We start from the raw sequence: 24,933 nt of genomic DNA, 5'->3' as shown, positions 1-24,933 counted from the left end.
GTCCCTTCATGTCCTCTGCCCAGTTTTTTAATTGAGCTGTTCGTTTTTTTGGAGTTCAATTGAGTGAGGTTTTTATAAATTTGTGATAGTAACCCCTTTTCAGATATATCATTGGCAAATATCTTTTCCCATTCAGTAGGATCCCTTTTTGTTTTATTGATGGTTTCTTTTGCTGTGAAAAAACTTTTTAGTTTGTTGTAATCCCACATGTTTATTTTTTCTCTTACTTCCCTTGCGCGTGGGGATATATCAGTATAAATCTCACTCTGGGTAATGTCTGTAAAGTTTCTTCCTATATTTTCTTCTAGGTATTTTATGGTTTCAGATCTTACATTTAAGTCTTTAAGCTATTTTGAATTTATTTTTGTATATGGTGTAAGGAGGTGGTCCAGCTTCATTTTTTTGCATGTGTCTGTCCAGGTTTCCCAGCACCATTTATTGAATAGACTGTCTTTACCCCATCTTACATTCTTGCTTCCATTGTTGTAGATTAAATGGCCATATAGGCATGGATTTATTTCTGGACTCTATTCTGTTTCATTGATCTATGTGCCTGTTTTTATGCCAGTACCATGCTGTTTTGATAACTGTAGCCTTGTAGTATAATTTGATGTCAAGTATTGTTATACTTTCCACTTTGTTCTTATTTCTCAAGATTGCAGAGGCTATCCAGGGTCTTTTATGGTCCCATATAAATTTTAGGATTCTATGTTCTATTTATGTGAAAAATGTCATTGGCAATTTGATAGGAATTGCGTTGAATATGTATGTTGCCTTAGGCAGTATGGACATTTTAATTATATTAATTTTTCCTATCCATGAACATGGTATGTGTTTCCATCTATTTATATCTTCTTTCATTTCTTTCTTCAGTGTCTTATAATTTTCTGATTACAGATCTTTTACTTCTTTGGTTAAATTTATTCCCAGGTATTTTATAGTCTTTGGAGCAATTGTAAATGGGATTTTTAAAAAATTTCTCCTTCTGATGTTTTATTATTGGTATATACAAATGCAACTGGTTTCTGAATATTAATTTGGTATCCTGCTAGTTTACTAAATTCATCTATCAGCTCTAATAGTTTCTTGGTGGAGTCTTTAGGGTTCTCTATATATAGTATCATATCATCTGCATATAACGACAATTTTACTTCCTCCTTACCAGTTTAGATGCCTTTTATTTTCTTGTCTGATTGCTGTGGTTAGAACTTCCAGCTCTATGTTGAATAGAAGTGGAGATAGTGGGCAGCCTTGCCTTGTTCCTGATCTTAGGGGGAATGTTTTTAGGTTTTCGCCATTGAGTATGATGTTAGCTGTGGGTTTGTCATATATGGTCTTTATTATGTTGAGATATGATGCCTCTGTCTCCACTTTGTTAAGGGTTTTTATCATAAATGGCTACTGAGCAGAAGCTTTTCAGTTTCATATAATCCCTTTCATTTATTTTAGTTTTTACTTCCATTGCCTTTGGAGTCAAATTCATAAAATGCTCTTTGAACCCAAGGTCCATAAGTTTAGTACCTATGTTTTCTTCAATGCAGTTTATTGTGTCAGAAACTGTTGACAAAATAATGAGGCCAACAACTGAATGGGAGAAGATTTTCGCAAACCGTGCCTCTGATAAGGGGCTAATATCCAAAATATACAAGGAACTCATAAAACTCAACAACAAAAAAACAAACAACCCAATTGATAAATGGACAGAGGACCTGAAGAGACATTTCTCCAAAGAGGATATACAAATGGCAAATAGACATATGAAAAAATGCTGAACATCGCTAATCATCAGAGAAATGCAAATGAAAACCACAATGAGATATCACCTCACCCCAGTAAGAATGGCTTTCATCAACAAAACAAATAGTAACAAGTGTTGGAGAGGCTGTGGAGAAAAAGGAACCCTCATACACTGTTGGTGGGAATGCAGACTGGTGCAGCGCTATGGAAGGCAGTGTGGAGGTTCTTCAAGAAATTACGAATAGACTTACCATATGACCCAGCAATCCCTCTCCTGGGTATCTACCCAAAACATCTGAAAGCATTTCTCTGTAGAGACACGTGTACTCCAGTGTTCATTGCAGCTTTGTTTACGGTGGTCAAGACATGGAAACAACCAAAATGTCCTTCGATGGATGAATGGATAAAGAAGTGATATATATACACAATGGAATACTATTCGGCGTTAAGGAAAGATGATATAGGAGCATTTGTTACAACATGGATGGATCTTGAGAATATAATGCTAAGTGAAATAAGTCAGACAGAAAAAGCAGAGAACCCTATGATTTCACCGATATGTGGTATATAAACCAAAAATAACAAAAGAACAAGACAAACAAATGAGAGAAAAAACTCATAGACACAGACAATAATTTAGTGGTTACCAGAGGGTAAGGGGGTGGAGGGTGGGTGATGAGGGTAAGGGGGATCAAATATATGGTGATGGAAGGAGAACTGACTCTGGGTGGTGAACACACAATGGGATTTATAGATGATGTAATACAGAATTGTACACCAGAAATCTATGTAAATTTAGTAACAATTGTCACCGCAATAAATTTAATTAAAAATAAGTAAATAAATGGCTGCTGAGTTTTATCATATGCTTTTTCTGCATCTTTTGCTATGATCATGTGTTTTTTATTTTTCATTTTATTAATGTGGTGTATCACATTAATTGATTTGCGGATGTTGAACCACTTTTGCATACCAGGGATGAATCTCACTTGATCATGGTGTATGATCTTTTTAATGTATTGCTGAATTCTGTTTGCTAATATTTTATTGAGGATTTTTGCATCTATGTTCATTAGAGATATTGGCCTAGTTTTCTTTTTTTTGTGGTATCATTGTCTGATTTTGGCATCAGGATGATAGTGACTTCGTAATAAGTGTTTGCGAGTCTTCCCTCCTTCTGGATTTTTTTGGAAGAGGTTGAGGAGAATAGGTGATAATTCTTTTCTGCACGTTTTGTAAAATTCACCTGTAAAGCCCTGTTCCAGGGCTTTTGTTTGTTGGGAGATTGTTGATTACTGATTCAATTTCCCTGGTGGTAAAAAGTCTAGTCAGGTTTTCTGTTTTTTTCTTGAGTTAGCCTTTGAAGGTTATACGCCTCTAGAAAATTGTCCATTTCTTCCAGATTGTCAAGTTTGTTGGCATATAGTTGCTCATAGTACTTTCTTAAATTTTTTTGTATTTCTGCGGATATACAAAATTGTCCATTTCTTCCAGATTGTCAAATTTGTTGGCATATAGTTGCTCATAGTACTTTCTTAAATTTTTTTGTATTTCTGCGGTGTCTGTTGTCATTTCTCTTTCTTTTCTTATTTTATTAATATATTAATTTGGGTCCTCTCTTTTTTCTAATGAGTCTGGCCAAAGGTTTGTCAATTTTTTTTATCTTCTCTTATAACCAACTCTTGGATTCATTGATCTTTTGTATTGTTTTTCTGGTTTCTATTTCATTTATTTCCGCTCTGATCTTTATTATCTCCTTCCTTGTGCTCCCTTTGGGCTTATTTTGCTGTTTATCTTCCAGATCCCTTAAGCATGAAGATAAACTGTTGATTAGTGATGTTTCTTGTTTCTTTAGGTAGGCCTGCAATGCTATGAATTTCCCTCTTAGGACTGCTTTTCTGGCATCCCATAGATTTTGGGTCATCGTGTTTTCACTTTTGTTTGTCTCGAGATATCTTTTGATTTCTTCCTTGATCTCCTGCTTGACTCATTCATTATTTAGTAATAAGTTATTCAGCCTTTATGAATTGGTGTATCTTCCAGTTTTTTTGCTGTAGTTCATTTCTAATTTCATAGCACTGTGATCAGAGAAGACAATTGGTATGATTTCAATTTTCTTAAATTTATCAAGACTTGTTTTGTGGCCTAACATATGATCTATCTTGGAAAATGTTCTATGTGCACTTGAGAAGAACGTGTATTTTGCTGCATTGGGGTGAAATGCTCTGAAAATGTCGATTAAATCCAAGTGGTCCAATGTATCATTTAAGGCTGTTGTTTCCATATTGATTTTCTGTCTGGAAGACCTGTCCCTTGTTGTCAGAGGTGTGTTGAAATCCCCTTCTATGATAGTGTTACTGTTGATCTCTGTCTTTATGTAAGTCAGTATCTGTTTTATATATTTAGGAGTTCCTGTGTTGGGTGCATAGATGTTTACTAGGGATATGTCCTCTTGTCGGATCGATCTGTTTATTATTATATAGTGCCCATCTTTATCTTTTAATATGTTCTTTATTTTAAAGTCTATTTTGTGAGACATAAGTATTGCAATTCCAGGTTTTTTCTCATTTCCATTTGCATGAAATATCTTACTCCCACCCTTCACTTTCAGCCTGTGTGTGTTTTGGTCTGAGGTGAGTCTCTTGTATACAGCATATAGAAGGGTCTAGCTTTCTTATCCACTCAGCCACCCTATTTCTCTTGAGTGGAGCATTTAATCCATTTACATTTAAAGTGATTATTGATATGTACATAGTTATTGCCTTTTTTAAATTTGTAGTTAGGTTGTTTTCATCTTTCTTCTATTTACAGAAGTCCTTTTAGTATTTCTTGCAATGCTTGTTTGGTGGTAATATATTTATTTAGCTTATTCTTTTGTGGGAAGCTCTTTATCTCTCTATCAACTTTAAATGATAGTCTTGCCGGATAAAGCAATCTAGGTTGTATGCCTTTGTTTTCCATTACTTTGAGTATCTCCTGCCACTCCCTCCTGGCCTTCAATGTTTCTGTGGAACAGTCTATTTGATAGTTTTATGGGAGTTCCTTCGTATGTAACCCTCTGTCTTTCTCTTGCTGCTTTTAGGATTCTCTCTTTGTCTTTAAGCTTTGCCATTTTAACTATAATGTGTCTTGGTGTGGAGCTGTTTGGGTTTATCCTGGTCGGAACTCTCTGCATTTCCTGGACTTGTGTGTTGGTTACTTTCATCAGGTTAGGGAAGTTTTTGGACATTATTACTTCAAATATGTTCTCAATCTCTTGCTTCCTCTCTTCACCTTCTGGCATTCTGATGATGTGCATGGTGTTGCGCTTGATGTTATCCCAGAGGTCTCTTAAACCATCTTCATCGTTTTTTATTCTTTTTTCTTTCTGTTGTTCTGTTTTGGTGATCTCTGCTAACTTGTCTTCTCAGTTGCTGATTCGATCCTCTGCTTCATCTAACCTGCTGTTATTTCCTTCAAGTGAGTTCTTAATTTCGGTAATTGTGTTCTTTAGTTATAACTGGTTGTTCTTTATGATTTCTACATCCTTCTTTATGTTGTCTGTAAGCTTCTTAAACATTCTTATCACCAGTGTTCTGTACTCTGTCTCTGATAGGTTGGTTACCCTTGTTTCATTGGTTCCATTTCTGGAGGTTTCTTCTGTTCTTTTATTTGGGACATGTTTCTTTGTTTCCCATGCTGGCTGACTCTCTTTGTTTGCTTTGATGTATTAGGTAGATCTCCTAGAGTTCTTAGTTCTTGCTGGGTTATGTTATTTAGTATGGGTCCTTTACATTTGACTTGCACTACTTCATTCTTTTCCTCTGCATGTGCTCCAAAGTTGACTCTTTTGTCGTTTATATTGTCCTGTTAAAGATCTTTAATTGCTTTTCGCTTGTGAGTAGGTGGGGTTAACTCCTAGGCTGTCTAGTTGTGAGACTTGGCTCTGCCCACCGCAGGGTGTTCTGCTGCGTGAGGGTTGACAGCTGAAATGTGGTTTGGCCTCTATGGGCTGTTGTGCCTGTATAGAATTCCCTCTGGGTGTGTGACTTGTAGGTCAAACCTGGTAGTACTCTGGTTTGGTCCGGAGTTGGCCTCTGGATATGTTGAATCATGTGCCTCTCAAGCTGGGCCCTGGTAGGGCAATTTCAGAACAAAGCAAATCACCAAGCACAACAACAACAACAACAACAACAAAGATAAAATCAAACACATTCACATGTAAAAACAGCTGACAACCCACACTCAACACAGGCAAAGATATCAAAGATATAAAGAGAAAAGAAAACAAAACAGCCCAAACAAAAAGCAGCACCAGTCTTGGCTTAAGCCCACCAAGTAATCTCCAGGTTGTCCTCTGCTGTACGAAAGAGTCCCCTGCATATTTCGCAGGCAGAGCCGGTGTCCTGGTGCCCAGAGTGACTTTGGGACTGAAGATTTAGATGCGTGGGGCTGAGGGTTCTGGATGGTAGTTTTTAGAAAGTCAGTGCAGTTTCTGTCCTTTCCTGCACATATGGGCACTGATTGTAGTACCACCAGCCCTGTGTCCAGTTCTCCTGAGTCTTAGGGCATTTCTTCCGTGTGTGTGTGTGTGTGTGTGTGTGTGTGTGTGGCGGGCGGGAGATTTCTGAGCTGCTGAAAGCAGGAGCTGCGCCTGCAGCTTAGTGCTGATCCCTGGGAGTGCCTCCGCAGATGTTATTGCCCTGCCGTAGGCAAGCCAGAAAGGTTGGGGGCTGGGGATGGAGAGGTTTTTGTCTCTCCCAGCCCAGCCATTTCATACTCTTCCTGCAGGCCAGAAAAGGTGGTGGCTGAGGGTGGAGGATTCTCTTCTTTCCTAGCCCAGCCATAATCACACTCTTCCCAGCCTTTTCCCTGGGTCAGAGCTGTCTGCCAGTCTATCCAGAGCCTGAGCACCAGGGCTCCACTGTAATCTGACACTTCTCCTCAGTTCAGGGGCCATTGTAAGTCTCTGGAAGGGCGAGTGTTGGATTGGAAGAGTGTGGGGGAGGGGCCCAGGTATGAAATTTGTGTTCTTTGTGGCCCTAGGGCCCACCTAAGTGCCCCCCACCCAGCGGGAGAGGTCCGTTGTGGGAAGCAGGGAAAGAGCCCACCTCCTGGCTTTTGTGTTCTCTGGTCAGTGCTGGGATCCCCTGCGTCTCTGCAGCTGCGGGTGCTGGCTGCGTTACCACCACCGCAGATGCCGGCCTCGTTTCCACCGCCGCAGATGTGGGCCAGGTCCCCACAGCCACAGGTGAGGACCGCATTTCCACCGCTGGAGATGCAGGCCTCGTCTCACTGTGCTCTCTTCCCTCTTCCCCTGCTCGCCCAGTTTGCGCACCTTTAAGTAATCCTTCCACGATTCTCTTAGCTATTCTGCGTGATGAGCAAAGAGTTCTTTGATGGATTATATGTCTTGTTTGTGATAAGATCCGGAGGAGAACTCAAAAAGTGCGCCCTGCTGCCGCCAGTCTTATGATGTCACTCCCTGAATACTTCTTGAGTTTCTCTTTTTTTGGAATTGTATGTGATTGGAAGATGCTCTCAGTTCCCCCTCGCAACGTATTTATATATCTTTTTCTTAAGTTGCTTTTCAGTCTTATTTTCTTTGTCATGTTGGCCAGATTTTAACTTTTGTGTGTTTAGAATATGCTGTTTTGGTAATATGCAGCAGTTACATATATTATTGCTTTCCTGGAAGGTTTATATTTTTCTTTTCCTTTGGGCCTCTAGAATTTTCTTTGCCCTGTGTTCTTACTGATACTTTCCTTTCTCTTTTTAAACCTTTACTGTTTTATTAGAAGTTAGTTAAAGGGATAACTGAAGAAATGCCTTGTCTTCTTGGGATGACTTTTGCCAAGCAAAAAATTTGTGCTTTCAGCCACCTCCTGAGTTGTCTTATAGATTCCTGCATAATTTGGAGATATTTCTGGTTTGATTTTTCTTGTGTTAAATGATGGAAACACTGGGTTACAAAGCAATTTCAGGTTGAATTATTGTTTATGCTGTACATTTTTATTAAAATATATGGCTTAAAGCAGGAGTCATCCAACAGTGGCCGATGGGCTTACTGCTTGTTTATGTAAATAAAGGTTTTTTTTGAAACAGCCCGTCTTATTTGTTTACATATTGTCTGTGGCTGTTTTCAGGTTTTAGTAGGCAGTGGCAGAACTGAGTAGTTGAGACAGAGTCTATATGGCTTATAATATTTATTGTCTGGACCTTTACAGAAAAACTTTGCCTTCTCCTGTTTTAATACAATTTTAAGATGACCATTTTAAAATGTCATTTTAAAGTTGACATTTAAGTCCATAAAAATTAAAAGCATAAAAAAAATATTGTCTTTTCTAGATCATTATAATAGGAATTTGCATGTTGGTGATTACTAAAAATTTAGAGAGCCTTTAGTCATTTATGTTGAGTAGGCATTTTAGTGTAAACAATATGATTATTTTGTGTATGTATGTAAAATCTTTATGTAGAAATAGATGATTTAGAAAAGTAAAGTGTTATTTAGTTTTAAATGACCAGATAAAATACCTTAAGTAATGCCCAAATAATTTGAGTCCTTAAATAAGTGGAGTAATTTTCTTTATTTAGAGACATGAAGAAAATGTTATTAATGAATGATTAAAAATTAAATTACTAGAATATATGTGTGTGTTTGTATGTGTCTGTGAGTGTTTTTTTTTTTTTTTTCGTGTGTAGTGTGAGGCAGATATATGGCTAACCAGTTCTCCCTGTGCCATTTGAATGGTCTCTCTTCCCCAATGATTCATAATGCCATGTCCATCATATTTCAAGTATTCACATATACATATGTATCTGTGTCTGTTTCTAGGCTCTCTTCTGTTCCATTGCTTATTTGTTTAAATTACTATAGTTCTATAATAAATCATAATGCTGTAGGAGGGGCAATCTCTACTTTATATGTTATATGTATATATATATATAGATATTATTCATTCATATCTCTCTGAGGATCCTCATACATTTATTTTAAAATCTTTTAAGGCTGATCTAGAGGATGAGTTTTATTGTGACTGAATTTCATTGATTTCTTTGGCTATCCTGGCATTAGATTTCTTTATGTGCCTTAGAATAGTGTGGTTTGTCAGGTATTTTGAATAGGAGGATCACTGTCTATTTCACCATCTTTTCTCCCTCAGGCCCTTCTTTTGCTCATCTCTTCTTATCTAGTAGTTTTACAGTTAACTCCCTCTATTTTCTAGTCTATAACCAGGTCTTATTTTGGTAGTTTGGGCCTCCTGCTGTGTTGATACTGGATGATATAGAGTTACTTGTCTCAGTATTTATTTGCAAGATTTGCTTTGGACTCCCTTGCCATGCAGCTTCATGATAAGTCCAGGCAGCAGTTGTCAGTAGCTCTCTTTTGGCCTCCTTTCAAAGATTGGGGGTTTTACTATATTACTGATTTTAAGTGTTGAGCCTTGTTATGGTCTCCTGCCTTACATGGGCTATTTTGAGTCTTCTTTATTTCTCACTTGCCTCTGCCAGCTTTTGCAACTGGAGCATAGACATTTCTCTTCTTCAGTCTGACTCACTGCTTTGAGCCTAGTCAAATTTTCTTTTTTTACTTTATTGTTAGCATCACCCTCTTCCAATGTTTCCAGTTACCTAGTCTGCCATATTTTCAGAAGCTTAAATCCTTGTTTCTTTTTATTGGAAGTCTAGTGACTTCAATGATCACTTCTATTTGGATGAGTCCCATATCTTTATCTAAATGATTGCTGTTTCGATTGTTACTAGTACACGTTCTTTTCCTTTGTGGCCCTATATGTTGGTATGATGTGCCACATATCCAAATATGAATCCACTATTTTACTTGAAAAATCAGATTGAAAAAAATCAGTTGGTTATTACCTAGGTAGTTTCCTGTATGGTTTGGTTCATGGTCAAGCATCTCTCTTTCTACCCTGAACTTTTCAAAGCTCATTAGCAAAGTTAGAGCAGATATAAAAGAGCATGTTTAATTTTCTTAGGAGACTGAGAAGATGGTTGTGTCATTGACTGAATTGGGATGTGAAGGACAGAGCATTTTTTTTGATGAATGGTGGTAAGAGGAAAGGAACAGTTGCAGAGTTTATGAGTTTTGTTTTAAACATGTTGAATTTGAGGTCCTAGCATTTAAAAAAATTCTCATAGCTACTTCCCTCATCATTTAATTTCTAAACTTTTATAATAATCTGTCAGTTGTTGGTATCTCTGCTTTTACTTTCTATCACATAACCGAAGATTCTTTTTTCTGAATGAAGTACTTCATCTTGTTAGTCTCCACTTATAAGTTTCATTTGCTTGCCACTATGTAGAATAAAGGTTAAGTCTTGGAACGATATAGAGGAAATGGTAGAGACCATTTGCTCTAGTTTCTTTTTACAGCCTAATATTTCGTTGCTGTCTAATTTTACCTAAATTGGAGTACTTATTCTCTTTTCAATAAGACACATGGTTTCTTGCTTTCTACGTTTCTTTGGTCAAACTCTTTTTTCCCCCCTTTTTTTTGCAGGGCACAGTCTTTTCAAACCTCTTGTTCTTTGAGACGGTTTCCTGACTGCTCAAGCTCACTGTGATCTCTTCTCAGAATACATGTTACTTTGTACTGTACTGTTTAGGTGGGCTTTTCTCATAGGGATGGCAATAGAGAAACGTGGTTAGAATTATACTGTTTAATAACAGTGTGATTTTGAACTGTTTGCTTAATCTCTTTATGCCTTAGTTTCCTCATCTTTAAATGGTGACACTTTTGCAAGGGGAATGGTGTCTAATTAATAGGGTTGTTAAGAGGGTTAAGAGATAGGAATGTAATGTGATTGTTAGCAGTAGGCGACATGTTGGAAGTGTTATAAATAAAAAATTTTGTTCCTTTTGTCTTTTTTTCCTCTTTCCTTGCCTTCTTCTGTCCCTTTCTCCCTGTTTCCACATCTTTCTTTCAAGTTCAGTGGTTACAGGAAGAACTTTTTGGTTAGACAAATCTGGGTGTTCATCCCAAGTCTCATTTCCTTTCTTTTTGGCTTTGGAAACTGTTAAGCCTTAATTTCCTCATCCTTAAAATTACTTGAGGCCTGGCACAGATAAGTGCTCAATAAAGGTCACTGTTGTTTCTTTGTGACATATATAATTGTTGACTAACTTAAATTGCTCTTTAATCTTTTTATGAATATAAGCGTCATTCCTCAAATAGGTATGTGAACTACCTGGATAAGGGCGCCAACTATTTATACTACTTATTTTCTTCCAAAGTGCCTAACACATACTTTTCTTTGATCAGATATTTCTTGTTGAGGGAAGTTATATATAAGAAAACAAAGTACAGTTTTATTAGTCTGTTCAAGCACCCAATTCCCTCTAATGTATCATGCTTAAAATTAGATGGTATAATGAGGCTTAGGCCAGAATGCTTCAGTGTATACTTTTGTTCTTCCTTAATTTCAGCCTGTTTCACCTTCCAAATCTAAGAGTGGATCTGGCCACTTCCATCCAATAGTTAGAAAAGAGGGCAGGAGGAGAGGTTAGCAATGTGGTGTACAACTACTGATGTGAAGGAAAGGGATGTCATAGGCAATGATAAAGAGCAATTTTTCCCTAATGTGTTGCTGTTAACTGGAATAGCTTGATTATTCTCTGCCTGGACCAGTATCCTGGGTCAGGTGGCTATGTGTGTAACAAGAAGCCAGGTGAGGGATGGCTAATGATTGCATCATATGGGGAAAATGGCTCTGGTCCTATTACTGAGCTAGAAGAGTGGCCCTTCTACATAGATGCTTACAGTTAGTACAGTGATCTTTTTCATTATTAAAATGTAGGTTAGCCTGTCAGGTTAGCTAGTCCTCCTTTTGGGAGGATCAAGTTAAAGAATGCAAGGGAGTGTCCACTCTCTTCTTCTCCAGGCTATCATAACCCTTAACGTCACCCTGGATGGGTGAGAAGATGGAAGAATCCTCTGTGGACCCAAATTGATGTGTTAAGAGATTGGGGCATACACAGTTCTCTTTTACTTAAGTGTACTTGGCATTTTCTTAATGACTAAAATTAAGTTTATTAATATTGCTGTCAGGATAGAGGTGAGCCAGGGATGCCCATTTTTATCATGAAAGCAAGTAAATGTGTTTTCCCTGGCTCTCTCTTGTGTTCTCCTAGTGTGTACTTCTGTTTTTGGTGACTTTATTTGGCAGTGATTCCCTGAACTACAGTTTATCTTAAGCATTTTTTATTGCATCTGACAATTGTTAATGCACTTGCTACTGGAGAGGCTAGAGGTGAATGTCCCTAAGAGCTTTGTAGCAGTTCATTTCCTAGGCACTTACACTCTATTTCGGGAGCTTTTGGTGACCAGAGCTGCCAGGTGAGCCTTAGTCCTTTTCTGTTTTAGGCTGAAGAGCATAAAGCACATTGCTTCTTAGTTCCACCTTCAACTCTTTCTTGCATTTTAACCTCTGTTTTTAAACAAGGACTTGGAATGATTCATTCACCTGTTTGAAGTTTTGTCCTCAATCTTATTCATATCACTGTGAATCTGGGAATTTGAATTGACTGGCCCTATGAAGGCTAAGGTGAAAAGTGTGGTACATGATCTGTCAGAATGAAAGTAATGGATCTATTTACATACAGTGTTTGCCACATTTTCCCTCTCTTAGGAACTTTTGTAAGGAAATGACATTCTTGCTTGTTTCATGAGGAGCAAAGGGCAGTATTTTCAGAAATAGCTATGTGGTCCCCAAGAGAAAACATTCTTTTGCCATGAAATATACTTCCAGACATTTTGGAAAAATTGCAACCTAAATAAGAAAGATATTAACTGTAATGTGTTTGGGGTTAAAAATTATCTCAAAACATTTGAGTTAATATATTTGAGAACAGAGTTTCTTTTATTAGAATTAGAGACTTTCAATGAAGTAAAATGTGGAATAATCTAAAGTGATGCACACTGGTTAAAAGCAGATGAACTCAAACTAATGACGGAAGTAATTCCAGTTTTAGTAGTAAATGTTGTGATTCTTGTTTTGCTTTATTTTTTATTTAGTTTAGTTGTGTCAGGATTGAATAGAAGCTAAGTTGTAATTGATACAATTAAAATGTACTTGAAATGAAAACAAGTTCAAATTATCAAAAGGATTATTTTCTAATTATACTGTGTATGCAAGCATAATTTCCTAACCATAGTTAAGAAAGAAGTGTTTACATATTTGGTAATGTTTGTTTCATAGTATATATTCTTATGAGTACAACTATTAATGCTCATTTTTAAGATTTCAGGTTTATTGTAATTTTGTTTAAACAAAGTTAGTTTGTTTTTCTTTTTGAATAATAAAAACGTGTGGTTTGTAGGGAAGCTTTATTCACTACGTGTCTTTTTAAAACTATTTGAAAACTCATATTTAGCCTATGTACTTTACCCTTTTTTGCTGCTAATAATTTTGAAAAAATAAAATAAAAATAACTTGTTCTTTCTTTTGCTTTGAAATGTTTGTCATCTTGTGCATGCCAGATTTATTGGACTGCAGTAGTTTTAGTGCATTTTGGCTGCAATGTTTATTATGACATCACTGTAATCTATATACAGTATGTGATTTCAGATGGTTTTAGTGTTAAATATTTTCATAATTATGCTAGTTTTGGCAGTTCACTTGGAACTTTTTCACATCTCTTTAATGAACATGTTTTACTTCTGGGCTTTTGAGACAACCATATGTTTCAAAAATTAATAGTCTGCTTTTAATGTTAACATTGTGCAGAAGTGTATGACTGCAGACATTTTTAAGGATGTAAGTTGAACTAAAAGTAATTATGGTAAGGTTTTATTCACAGTAGTAGTCTTTTAGTATTTAGAGACTATAACATCCCCCCAAATAACAGAAGATGTCATTATAAAGATTGAGTAGTGAAGTTGTTTTGTGCAATGACACACTGTGAAGTTGTTTTGCATTAACTTAAAATGAGTGTAAGTTCATGAGAAAATTTTCTTTGTTTTTTATGATAGCAGATCATTTACTTTTTGGTTGTATTGAAGTTTCAAACAAATTTTTTCTTTTGCTAATAGATCACTGACATCTGAAGCCATGCTATCTTGTAAAAGATTAATCTTTTATTGTATCATTCTCTTTGTATGCTATTGAATAAGAATTTTTGTTTTCTAAAGATGGTCTTAATGTTCTTATTTGCCTCTTTCTTTAACATAAATATAGGATGACCATGAGAGCTGTGGGTCTAATTCTACCAATCGTAGTACTACTGAGAACACAAAATCATCAGTAAAACCTCGAAGAATTCAGCAGGCTGCTCCCACAGATCCTGATTTACCACCAGGTAATTTCTAATGGGATTGATAAAGCCAAAATTTCAATTGCTATTAATTTGTTGTAACCCTTTGTAGAACATACACTTTCAGTATTCTTTAGTGTCATAAAATATTCACACTGTGTGTGCATGTGCATTTCCTGCATGAATTCAACAGATTGAGTCTAGAGCCCTCACAAATGTCTTTCATTCAAATTTGATCTCTTAAGTAGCAGGTTGTTCCTTTAGTTTCTTTTTTACATTCTCTCCAAGCAAAAACTTGCCTCTGATTTCCCACTCATAGTCTCTGTGTTCCCCTCGTTTCTTGATAAACACAGGAAAGACACTAGATTGTTCTGACTTTCTGGAAACTGTAAAATTCACTAACAGAATCACAGAATTTTGTAACTGGGAGAGACCGTCTCTTCCATTTTCTGAAATTTTGTTTACCTGGAACAGTAGTGACTTATACATAAAAGTTCCTTAATAAATATTTAATGAAGAAGAAAAAAACAATTATCATTACATGTTACCTCTGTGGCCAAATTGTATTGCCTTTTTATAGTTAGATGTTATAAGTCCACCTCTCTTTTGATTCTATTTATCAGTCACTTCTTTTTTCCTGAGATGATTGGCATACACTTTATTTTATTTATTTAGATTATTTTTTTCAATTTATTGGGGTGACATTTGTTAGTAAAATTACATATATTTCAGGTATACAATTCTGTATTACATCATCTATAAATCCCATTGTGTGTTCACCACCCAGAATAAGTTCTCCTTCCATCACCGTATATTTGATCCCCCTTACCCTCATCTCCCTCCCCCCACCCTCCTTACCCTCTGGTAACCACTAAACTATTGTCTGTGTCTATGAGTTTTTGTTTCTCATTTGTTTGTCTTGTTCTTTTGTTGTTTTTGGTTTATATACCACATATCAGTGAAATCATATGATTCTCTGCTTTTTCTGTCTGACTTATTTCACTTAGGATTATACTCTCAAGATCCATCCATGTTGTCACAAGTGGTCCTATATCATCTTTTCTTACTGCCGAATAGTATTCCATGGTGTATATATACCACAACTTCTTTATCCATTCATCTATCGAAGGACATTTTGGTTGTTTCCATGTTTTGGCCACTGTAAACAAAGCTGCAATGAACATTGGAGCACACGTATCTTTATGGATAAATGTTTTCAGATTTTTTTGGTAGATATCGAGGAGAGGGATTGCTGGGTCATATGGTAATTCTATTCGTAATTTCTTGAGGAACCTCCACACTGCCTTCCATAGCGGCTGCACCAGTCTGCATTCCCACCAATGAGGGTCCCTTTTTCTCCACAGCCTCTCCAACACTTGTTACTATTTGTCTTGTTGATGGTAGCCATTCTGACTGGGGTGAGGTGGTATCTCATTGTGGTTTTTACTAGCATTTATCTGATGATTAGTGATGTTGAGCATTTTTTTCATATGTTTATTTGCCATTTGTATGTCCTCTTTGGAGAAATGTCTCTTCAGGTCCTCTGCCCATTTTTCAATTGGGTTGTTTGTTTTTTTGTTGTTGAGTTTCATGAGTTCCTTGTATATTTTGGATGTTAGCCCCTTATCAGAGGCACTTTTTGCAAAAATCTTCTCCCATTCAGTTGGTTGTCTCTTTATTTTGTTGATGGTTTCTTTTGCTGTGCAGAAGCTTTTGTTTCATATAGTCCCATTTGTTTATTTTAGCTTTTACTTCCATTGCCTTTGGAGTCAGAATCATAAAATGCTCTTTGAACCCAAGGTCCATAAGTTTAGTACCTATGTTTTCTTCAATGCAGTTTATTGTGTCAGGACTTATGCTTAAGTCTTTGATCCATTTTGCATTAATTTTGGTACATGGTGACAGATAGCAGTCCAGTTTCATTCTTCTGCACGTGGCTATCCAATTCTCCCAGCACCATTTATTGAAGAGGCTGTCTTTTCTCCATTGCATTTTCTTAGCTTCTTTGTCAAAAATTATCTGTCCGTATTTATGTGGTTTTATTTCTGGGTTCTCAATTCTATCCCATTGGTCTATGTGTCTGTTTTTCTGCCAATACCATGCTGTTTTGATTATTGTAGCCCTGTAGTACAAGCAAAAGTCAGGGAGTGTGATACCTCCAGTATAGTTCTTTTTTCTTAAGATTGCTTTGGCTCTTCAGGGTCTTTTGTGGTTTTAAACAAATCTGATGGTATTTTGTTCTATTTCTTTAAAAAATGCCATTGGGATTTTGATGGGGATTGCATTAAATCTGTATATTGCTTTGAGTAATATGGCCATTTTAACTGTTGATTCTTCCAATCCATGAACATGGAATGTCTTTCCATTTCTTTGTATCTTCTTCAATTTCTTTCAAAAATGTCTTATAGTTTTCAGCATATAGGTCCTTCACATCCTTGGTTAAGTTTATTCCTAGGTATTTTATTCTTTTGCTGCAATTATAAAAAGAATTGTTTTTTGTATTTCTTTTTCTCAGATTTCATTGTTAGTATATAGGAATGCAATGGACTTTTGTACGTTTATTTTTTTAGCCAGCAACTTTACTCTATTCGTTGATTATTTCTAATAGCTTTTTGGTGGAGTCTTTAGGGTTTTCTATGTATAACATCATGTCATCTGCAAAGAGTGACAATTTAACTTCTTCATTCCCAATTTGGATGCCTTTTATTTCTTTCTCTTTCCTGATTGCTCTGGCTAGGACCTCCAGTACTGTGTTGATAAGTAGAGGTGATAGGGGCAGCCCTGTCATGTTCCTGAATATAGAGCAAAGGGCTTCAGTTTTTCTCCGTTAATTATATTAGCTGAGGGTTTGTCATATATGGCTTTTATTATGTTACGGTATTTTCCTTCTATATCATTTTATTAAATGTCTTAATCATAAATGGATGTTGTATCTTGTCAAATGCTTTTTCTTCATCTGTTGATATGAACATATGATTTTTGTCCGTTATTTTGTTTATGTGGTTTATCACATTGATTGATTTGTGTAAGTTGAACTGTCCTTGTGCATCTGGGATGAACCCCACTTGGTCGTGATGTATAACCTTTTAAATGAATTGTTGCATTCGATTTGCTAGAATGTTTTAAAGATGTTTGTATCTGTATTCATCAGAGATATTGGTCTGTCATTTTCTTTTTTTGTGTTATTCTTACCTGGTTTTGGTATCAGGGTTATGTTTGCCTCATAAAATGAGTTAGAGAGTATTGTGTCTGCTTGAATTTTTTGAAGGAGTTTGAGTAGGACAGGTATTACGTCCTCTTTGAATGTTTGGTAGAATCCATTAGTGAAGGCATCTGGTCCTGGACTTTTGCTTTTGGGAGGGTTTCGGATGACTGATTCAATTTCCCTAGTGGTGATCTGTCTATTAGGTTTTCCAGTTGTTCGTGATTCGGCCTAGGAAGGCTATATGTTTCTAAGAACTTGTCCATTTCTTCTAGGTTCTTGAATTTGATGGCGTATAGTCCTTCATAGTATTCTTGGATGATCCTTTGTATTTCTGTGGCATCTGTGATAACTTCCCCTATTTTGTTTCTGATTTTGCTCATTTGTGTCTTTTCTCTTTTTAGTGAGTCTAGCCAAGGATGTATCAATTTTAATAATCTTTTCAAAGAACCAAAAAACCAACTCCGTGTCGCATTAACTTTTTCTGTTGTCTTTATTTCTCTATTTCATTTAGTTCTGCTCTGAGTTTTCTTATTTTCTTCCTTCTGCTGACTGTGGGTTTATTTGTTCTTTTTCTAGTTCTTTAAAGTGTAACATGAGGTTATTTATCTGGGCTCTTTTTGTTTCTTGAGATAGACCTGTAATGATATAAATTTACCTCTTAAAACTGCTTTTGTCCACAAAATTTTGGTAGGATGTATTTTCATTGTCATTTGTTCCTATGTATCTTTTGCTGTCTCTTATTTCTTCTTTGACCCATTTGTTCTTTAAAAGTATGTTGTTTATTCATCATGTATTTATGGTGTTCCCTGCTTTCTTTTTCCAGTTCATATCAAATTTTAAAGCCGTGTGATCAGAGAATATGCTTGGTATGATTTCAGTCTTCTTAAATTTGCTGAGGCTAGTTTTAACTCCAAAAATAGTCTGTCATTGAGAATGTTCCAGGTACACTGGAAAAGAATGTATAGTCTGATGTTCAAGGATGAAGTGATTTATAAATGTCAGTTATGTCAATTTCATCGAATTTGTCAATTAGGGTTGATATTTATTTATTTATTTTCTCTTTGGATGATCTGTCCATAGCTGTCAATGATGTATTTAGGTCCCCTAGTATAATTGTGTTTTGGTCAATTTCTCTCTTTAGTTCTGTTAGTAGTTGGTTGGTATATTTCAGTGCTCCCTGATTGGGGGCATAAATATTGATGACTGTTGTTTCTTCTTGTTGTATAGTCCCCTTTACCATTATGAAATGTCCGTCTCGGTCTCTTGTTCCTTTTTTTATCCTGAAGTCTATTTTTTCTGATATCTGTATGGATACTCCTGCTTTTTCTGGATAGTATTTGGTTGCAGTGTCAATTTCCACCCTTTCGCTTTGAGTCTGTATTTGTCCTTGTAGCTGAGATGTGTGTCTTGGAGGTAGCGTATGGTTGGGTTTAGTTTTTTGATCCAGTCTGCTACTCTATGCCTTTTTATTGGTGAGTTCAGTCCATTTACATTTAGGGTGATTATTGATATATGAGGATTTCCTGTCATTTATTTGGTTTTCTGGTAGGAACTGTGTCTCCATTGTTTCTTTGCGTTTTTTTGCTGTCTGTTATTTCAGTATGGTGGTATTCTATGATTTTTCCCTGTATTTCTTCTTTTCTTATGTTATATATTTCGGTTCTAGATGTTTTTTTTTTTTTTGAGTGGTTGCCCTTAAGTTTATGTAAATGAATGTTTGATATTTAGAGTATTCCATTTTCTTCCACACGCTTACTTTCTCCATTCCCATATTCCTGTTCAGGCCTTTACTCTCCCCCTTTTGATGTTTTTGTTGTTACAAATTATCCCTATTTATGCTGGTCGAATGACCTCCTTCAGTATTTCTTGTCGTGCAGGTCATGTGTTAGAAAATTCCCTCAGCTTCTGTATGTCTGGAAAGATCTTTATTCCTATTTCATATCTAAAGGATATTTTTGCTGGATATATTATTCTTTGCTCATAATTTCTCTCTCTCAACAGTTTGAATATTTGGATCCACTCCCTCCTGGCATTAGAGTGTATGCTGAAAAATCCGATGATAACGTAATGGGCTTTCCTGTATAGATTACCGTCTTCTTTTCCCTGGCTACCTTGAGGATTCTTTCTTTGTCGTTAATTTTTTACAGCTTCAATACAATGTGCTTTGGGGAAGGCCTGTTGGGGTTGAGGTAATTAGGTGTTCTATTGCCTTCTTGGATTTGAGGATCTAGTACTTTCCACAAGTTTGGGAAGTTCTCGTTGATTATTTCTTTGAATATGCTCTTTGTTCCCTTCTCCCTTTCTTCTCCTTCTGTTATGCACATTGTTCTTATATTGCTCTTTCTGATGGAGTCAGAAAGTTCTCGCAGAGTTCTTTCATTTCTTTTAAGTCTCAAGTGTCTTTCTTCTTTTATCCGTGTCATTTCCAGGTTTCTATCTTCGATGTTAACTGATTCTTTCCTCCACTTGGTCAGCTCTGTCACCTAAGCTGGCTGTTTCATTCTTAATTTCTTCTATTGAGTTCTTAATTTCCAGAAATTCTATTTGGTTGTTTTTCTGAATTTCAGTCTGTTTGGTAAAATGTTCACTTTGTTCTTTGATTGTGTTTCTGAGTTCATTAAAGTGCCTTTCTGTGTTTTCTTGCATCTTATCGAGTTTTTCCAAAACTGCAATCTTGAATTCTCTGTCATTTAAGTGACATATTTCCATATCTTTAAGTTCATTTTGTAGAGACTTTTTGTTTTCTTTCTGAGCTGCCTGTTACCTTGGTTATTCATGGCAATTAGTGAATTATTTTTCTCTTCCTATACATCTACAGGAGTGGGTTCTGCAATAGATTGATAGGAAGAGCTGTTTACTTTGCTTTCCAGTAGGTGTTGGTAGAATGCTTTATTTTCTTTCCAACTGCAGCCTCTAATTCTCTCTCACACTGTAGTGTTATATTTTCTCTGCACTGTTCCAGCTTCTCAGAAAATGAGGGGATTCCCTGGAAGGTGGGCTTCTCCTCTGTGAGCAGGTTGCCTGGGGCTCAGGGTACCTCATCTGTTGGTGGATTTGGAGAGCTTTTGATGTCTGAAGCTCTTTTTGCACCGGATTGAGGTTCCTGTGTGTTTCAGCAGCTTTGTTTACCCTTGCAGGGATCTGCCCAGATTGGTGAAAACTGGTAGGATGGGTTCTGAGAGGAGGCCTATAGCAATGGTTGTGACCACCAGCATAGCCCACAGGTATTAATGGCAATGTGTCTTTTACTGTAATAATTTTTTTAAAAAAACATTTACAGTATTGTTTGATCACACCTCATATGTGTATTTCTTTTGCCAGGTTAGGGAAGTTTTCCATTATTATTTCTTAAAATAGGTTTTCCATTTCTTGTTCCCTCTCTCATTCTGCTGGTACCCCTAGATTGTGAACGTTGGTAAGTTGATGTTGTTCCAGAGGCCCCTTAAAGTCTTCTCATATTTTTGGATTCTTTTTGCTGTTCTAACTGGGTAGTTTTCTGCTACCTTATCTTCTACATCACTGATTTGATCCTCTGTTTTATCTAATCTGTTTATTCCCTGTAATGTATTCTTCATTTCCGTTATTATATTCCTTATTGCTGACTGGTTCTTTTTTATATTTTCTATCTCCATTTTTAAGTTTCTTATCACTTTATTGAAGTTCTCCCTGAGATCATTGAGCATCCTCATAACCACTGTTTTGTAACTCTGCATATGGTAGATTGCTTGTGTCCATTTTGTTTAGTTCTTTTTTGGAGCTTTGTTCTGTTCTTTTATTTGGGATATTTTTCTTTGTCTCCCCATTTTGGCTGCCTCCCTGTGTTTGTTTTTGTGTATTAGGTAGTGCTGCTGTGTCTTCTGGTCTTAATAGAGTGGTTTCGTTTAGTGGGTGTGCAGTGGGGCTCAGTGGAGCAGTCTTCCTGGTCACCTGCGGCGCACACTCCTTGTGTGGGTTGTGTGTGCCCTCCTCTTGTAGTTGAGCCTTAGTTGCTATTTGAGTGTCAGTGGGAGGGATTGACCCTTGGGCTCATTGGTTATGAGGACTGTGTGTGACCACAGTGGAGGAGTTGTGGTGAAGGTGCTGACAACTACAGAGCGTGATTTGCCTCAGTAGGGCTCTGGTGCCTGCCCAATACCCCACTTGGGTGTATCGTCCTGGGATGTGGCTTGGTGATGCTTTGTCTCTTTTTGATGCTGTCCACCTGGAAGGGAACCCACTGCAGATGAAGTTCAGCCACAACCCTTGCTCCATTCAGGACCACTTGGCAGGAGCTACAAAGCAATCCATAGATGGCTGCTGTTCGTGTCATGCTTGGAAATGCCTTCGGAGGCCAAGCCGTGAACTAAGCCTGTTCCTGCTATTGCTGGGTTTAGGACTGCTCAGCCAGAGGTGTGGGATATGCTCAAGCTAGATGCTGCTTGTCTGGGTTCCGTAAACCTTTGAAAGGCCCTAGGAAAGTTGCCAGCATGATCCAAGGCAGGTAGTTTGTAAGAAAATGTCGCTGGAAATGGCTTGGGTACACCTGAAAGTTGGGTGGGATGGGGTCTTGAATCACCAGAGCATGATGAACAAATGGTGTCAGCCAGCTTAATGGAGATTCAGATATGGCAGCCGCCTGGGTCTGGAGGCTGGGAGTGGGAAGAGCTCAACAAAGAAACAATGGCAGCTCCTTTGTCTGGGATAAAGCTACCTCTCCAGCCCCCATCCTGAATCCAAACAACTCAGTTCCTTCCATATGTCCCTCTCTACCTGTTGTCCCCGTGCTGGAGCTCAGAGCCAGTGATTTCATCAGTGAGTAAGTCTGGGGCCATGTCTTTAAGAGGAACAGCTGACACTGCAGCCATTCTTTGTCTCACTCAGCCACAGTCTCTGCTGGTTCTCACAACCAGAAATTATGGCATCTTAAATCTCTGGCACTGGAACCCTCTGCTGGTGAAGGGCTTGGGACCCCTTGCTCCTCAGGGGTGGACCTCTGCAGCCGAGATATCCCTCCTGATTTTTAATGGTCACACGCATGTGTGGGACCAGCCAGTTCCGCGTCTCTGCCCCTTTTACCAGTGTCAAGGTTGTGTCTTGTGTTTGTCCTTAGTTGTAGGGCTTCAGTTGAACAAGATTTCAGGCAATTCAAATGATGGTTGTTTTGTAGTTTAGTTGTGATTTTGATGTGGTTGTGAGAAAAGGTAAGTGCAGCATTTACCTATTGCACCATCTTGACTGGAACCCTGATGGATGTTTTTTGAATTCATGTTTTATTAAATTTTTCAACAGTGTTGACAATAAAGAATCCTGTTTTTTCTTTAGCCTTTTAAAAAAGTTTTATTTAGAAATAATTTCAACCTTCGAAAAAGGCAAGAACATTACTAAGAACTTCCTCTTCCTTTAACCATTTGAGCATAAGTTGCGTATATGATTCTGTCTAACCTCCACATAAATTTTATACCAAAAACTAGACCAAGATGTTTTTAGGTACTGTAACTAAGTCATCAACCATGGCACATTTCTGACTTGAGCAAGTTGGCTTCCCAGTGACCACATTAGGATAAACTGATTGCAAATGTTGTCTGTTTTAACAAAAATTATTTGAGCATGCCACTTAATTTAGAATATCAGAGAAATAAATAGATATAATCTTTGCCTTCTCAGATTTTATTTTTTAACAGACAAGGTAAGTATACATAAACATACACAAATGGCAGTAGTAACATAAGTCCAGGAAAAGTGGTAGAGACAGCCTGCTTAATATTGATGTGTAGGGTGGGGGACCTTAGAGAAGAGGATATATGAGAGGAGACATTCATACTGGATCTGCTCAAGAAGGGAGAATGGACAAAGAGTATTGTAAACAGAAGAAAGAACATGAGCAAAGTCAATGAAGAGTCATAGCATTTTATGTGGCCCTATGAGCATATTTATATGTATTTAGAGGAATGGGGTTTTTAAGTGGGAGAGATTTGAGTAATGATAGGAATTTCTGGAAAGATTGATTAGTAACAGGCTTAAGGAGTCATCTAATAATAATGGCTCGTATCCCCAGAGTGATTTTGCATTTTCAGATGTTTGTGGAATAGACCTGGATTACTGTCATGTTATTTGAACAGATATACTCCCAAGGAGTCTCTAAATATGGAGTAATGAGAGCTGTTATTTCTGCTGTTTGACACCATGTAGGTCACTTAGAACTAACTTGTTATGAGTGATTAAAGAGGTAGAGTATTGTTTATTCTATTGGTTAGTCACTGTCACTTTGGCATTTTATTTTTAATAAGGAAACAAATATAAGTAATTCTTTTTAGATACTTGATTCCTTTTTTGGTGAATTGGTTTATTCATCTCCTGTTGTATGTCAGTTTTATAATGAGAAACTGAGAAAAAATATTTAAAAATAGATGAAAAATGTATTAGTATAATTCTGACAGTTAAAATACATTTACAGTATTATGTTTCTATTATTTTGCATTATACAGTTTCTCCAGTTCTACTTTGAGAGTTTATTTTTTTGTTTTGAAGGTAATAAACACTTAAGTGGTTTTTATGAATTCCCGATTTATGACAGGTTTTTCAGGAATAGGAAAACCAGTATTAGTCATACTTGACTTCTTAGTAACAGGATTTTTATTTTTATTTTTTCACATCTGTGCTGAGTAGTAATAGCATGGGGGAATATTCACTCTAAGGTTGAAATTTTTGGTATTTAGAATTTCTTTTTGAAGCTTAATTTGTTAAATATTATTTTAGCATCTACTCTCATAAAAGTATTTATTACCTTAAATTTATTTATATTTTGTATGTTAATGTTATAGCATCTGATGGATAATTGGTACTCTAAAAGCTGCTAATAGTTTCTGTATACTAGAAAAACTTGAACTTAGTCATTTTACATTTCTGTTCTATTTGTATCCACTGGGAGTGAATGAGGGAGTTGGTTTTTGCAAACATGTTATGGTTGAATAGACTTAAAATAAGCTTTCTCCCAGCAGGCTTTAGTGTAGGCATTAACAATGTCAGTTGCTGAAAGAAGTTGATTCTGTGTTGTCCAATGAAGTTCTGGTTTAAAGAATACAAACAGATAGATTTCATGAAATAGCTAATATTTCAGTTAGCTTTTAAATAAGTTTTATAGTGGAAAATGCATTTGAGTAAAGTGAGGTTTTTAATCTTTCTCTGTCTTTTTTAATGCTCTTTATGTTTAGTTTTTTATTTTCAATTAAATTCCTCAATAATCTATCTATATACACATTTATTGTCTGATAAACCTCTGAGAGAAATTTCTGAGATTATGGAGTATCCCATGGTAGCATGAAATTAAAGAAAATTTTTGGACCTTCTGGGCAAGCTGAGAAAAGAATATTCACTAATTCCTTTTGTTGTTTTGAGGTTTTTTCTTTTTTTTATTTTATTTTATTTTAATTTATTAGTTTCAGGTGTACAAGACAAGGTAATACTTAGACGTTCATTGAGGTTTTTTCTTTTAAAAAACTTATTTCTGATTCTCTTTCTTATTTCCCTGTGTTCTCATGCTTGCATGCATTCTCTTTCCTTTCATACTTTTCTTTTTTCTGTCTTCTTTGTTGTGTTCTTTTTTTTCCTCTTTCTTTAATTGTCTATATTTTCTTCCTCTTTCATATTATTTTCTTGATTCTGTTTCAGTGGTATGTATTAGTGAGTGGACATAGTTGAGTCCATTATGGTGGTAATGTTGTTCCTATCTCTCTTCCTCTAAGTCTAACTTTTGAATA

At 36.5% G+C, this 24,933-nt stretch overlaps 1 protein-coding gene across 9 annotated transcripts in view; it reads left to right on the top strand.

The window, feature by feature from the left end:
• The window catches only part of VPS13B (vacuolar protein sorting 13 homolog B), a 765,148-nt gene that overhangs the window by 44,023 nt on the left and 696,192 nt on the right, over positions 1 to 24,933 (top strand). For all 9 annotated transcript variants that reach the window (XR_013994784.1, XR_013994785.1, XM_081070819.1 and 6 more), the window contains exon 4: positions 13,917 to 14,037. Coding sequence is in view for 7 of the 9 variants with exons in the window: in XM_081070819.1 (XP_080926945.1) it covers positions 13,917 to 14,037 (121 nt within the window). In the remaining 2 variants the exon portion in view is untranslated. The remainder of the gene's footprint in view (positions 1 to 13,916; positions 14,038 to 24,933) is intronic.

Source organism: Rhinolophus hipposideros (assembly GCF_964194185.1).
Source record: "Rhinolophus hipposideros genome assembly, chromosome: 13".
NCBI classification, from domain to species: Eukaryota; Metazoa; Chordata; class Mammalia; order Chiroptera; family Rhinolophidae; genus Rhinolophus; species Rhinolophus hipposideros.
Note: the sequence above shows the minus strand (reverse complement) of the source record. Positions and strands in the feature narration are given on the sequence as shown.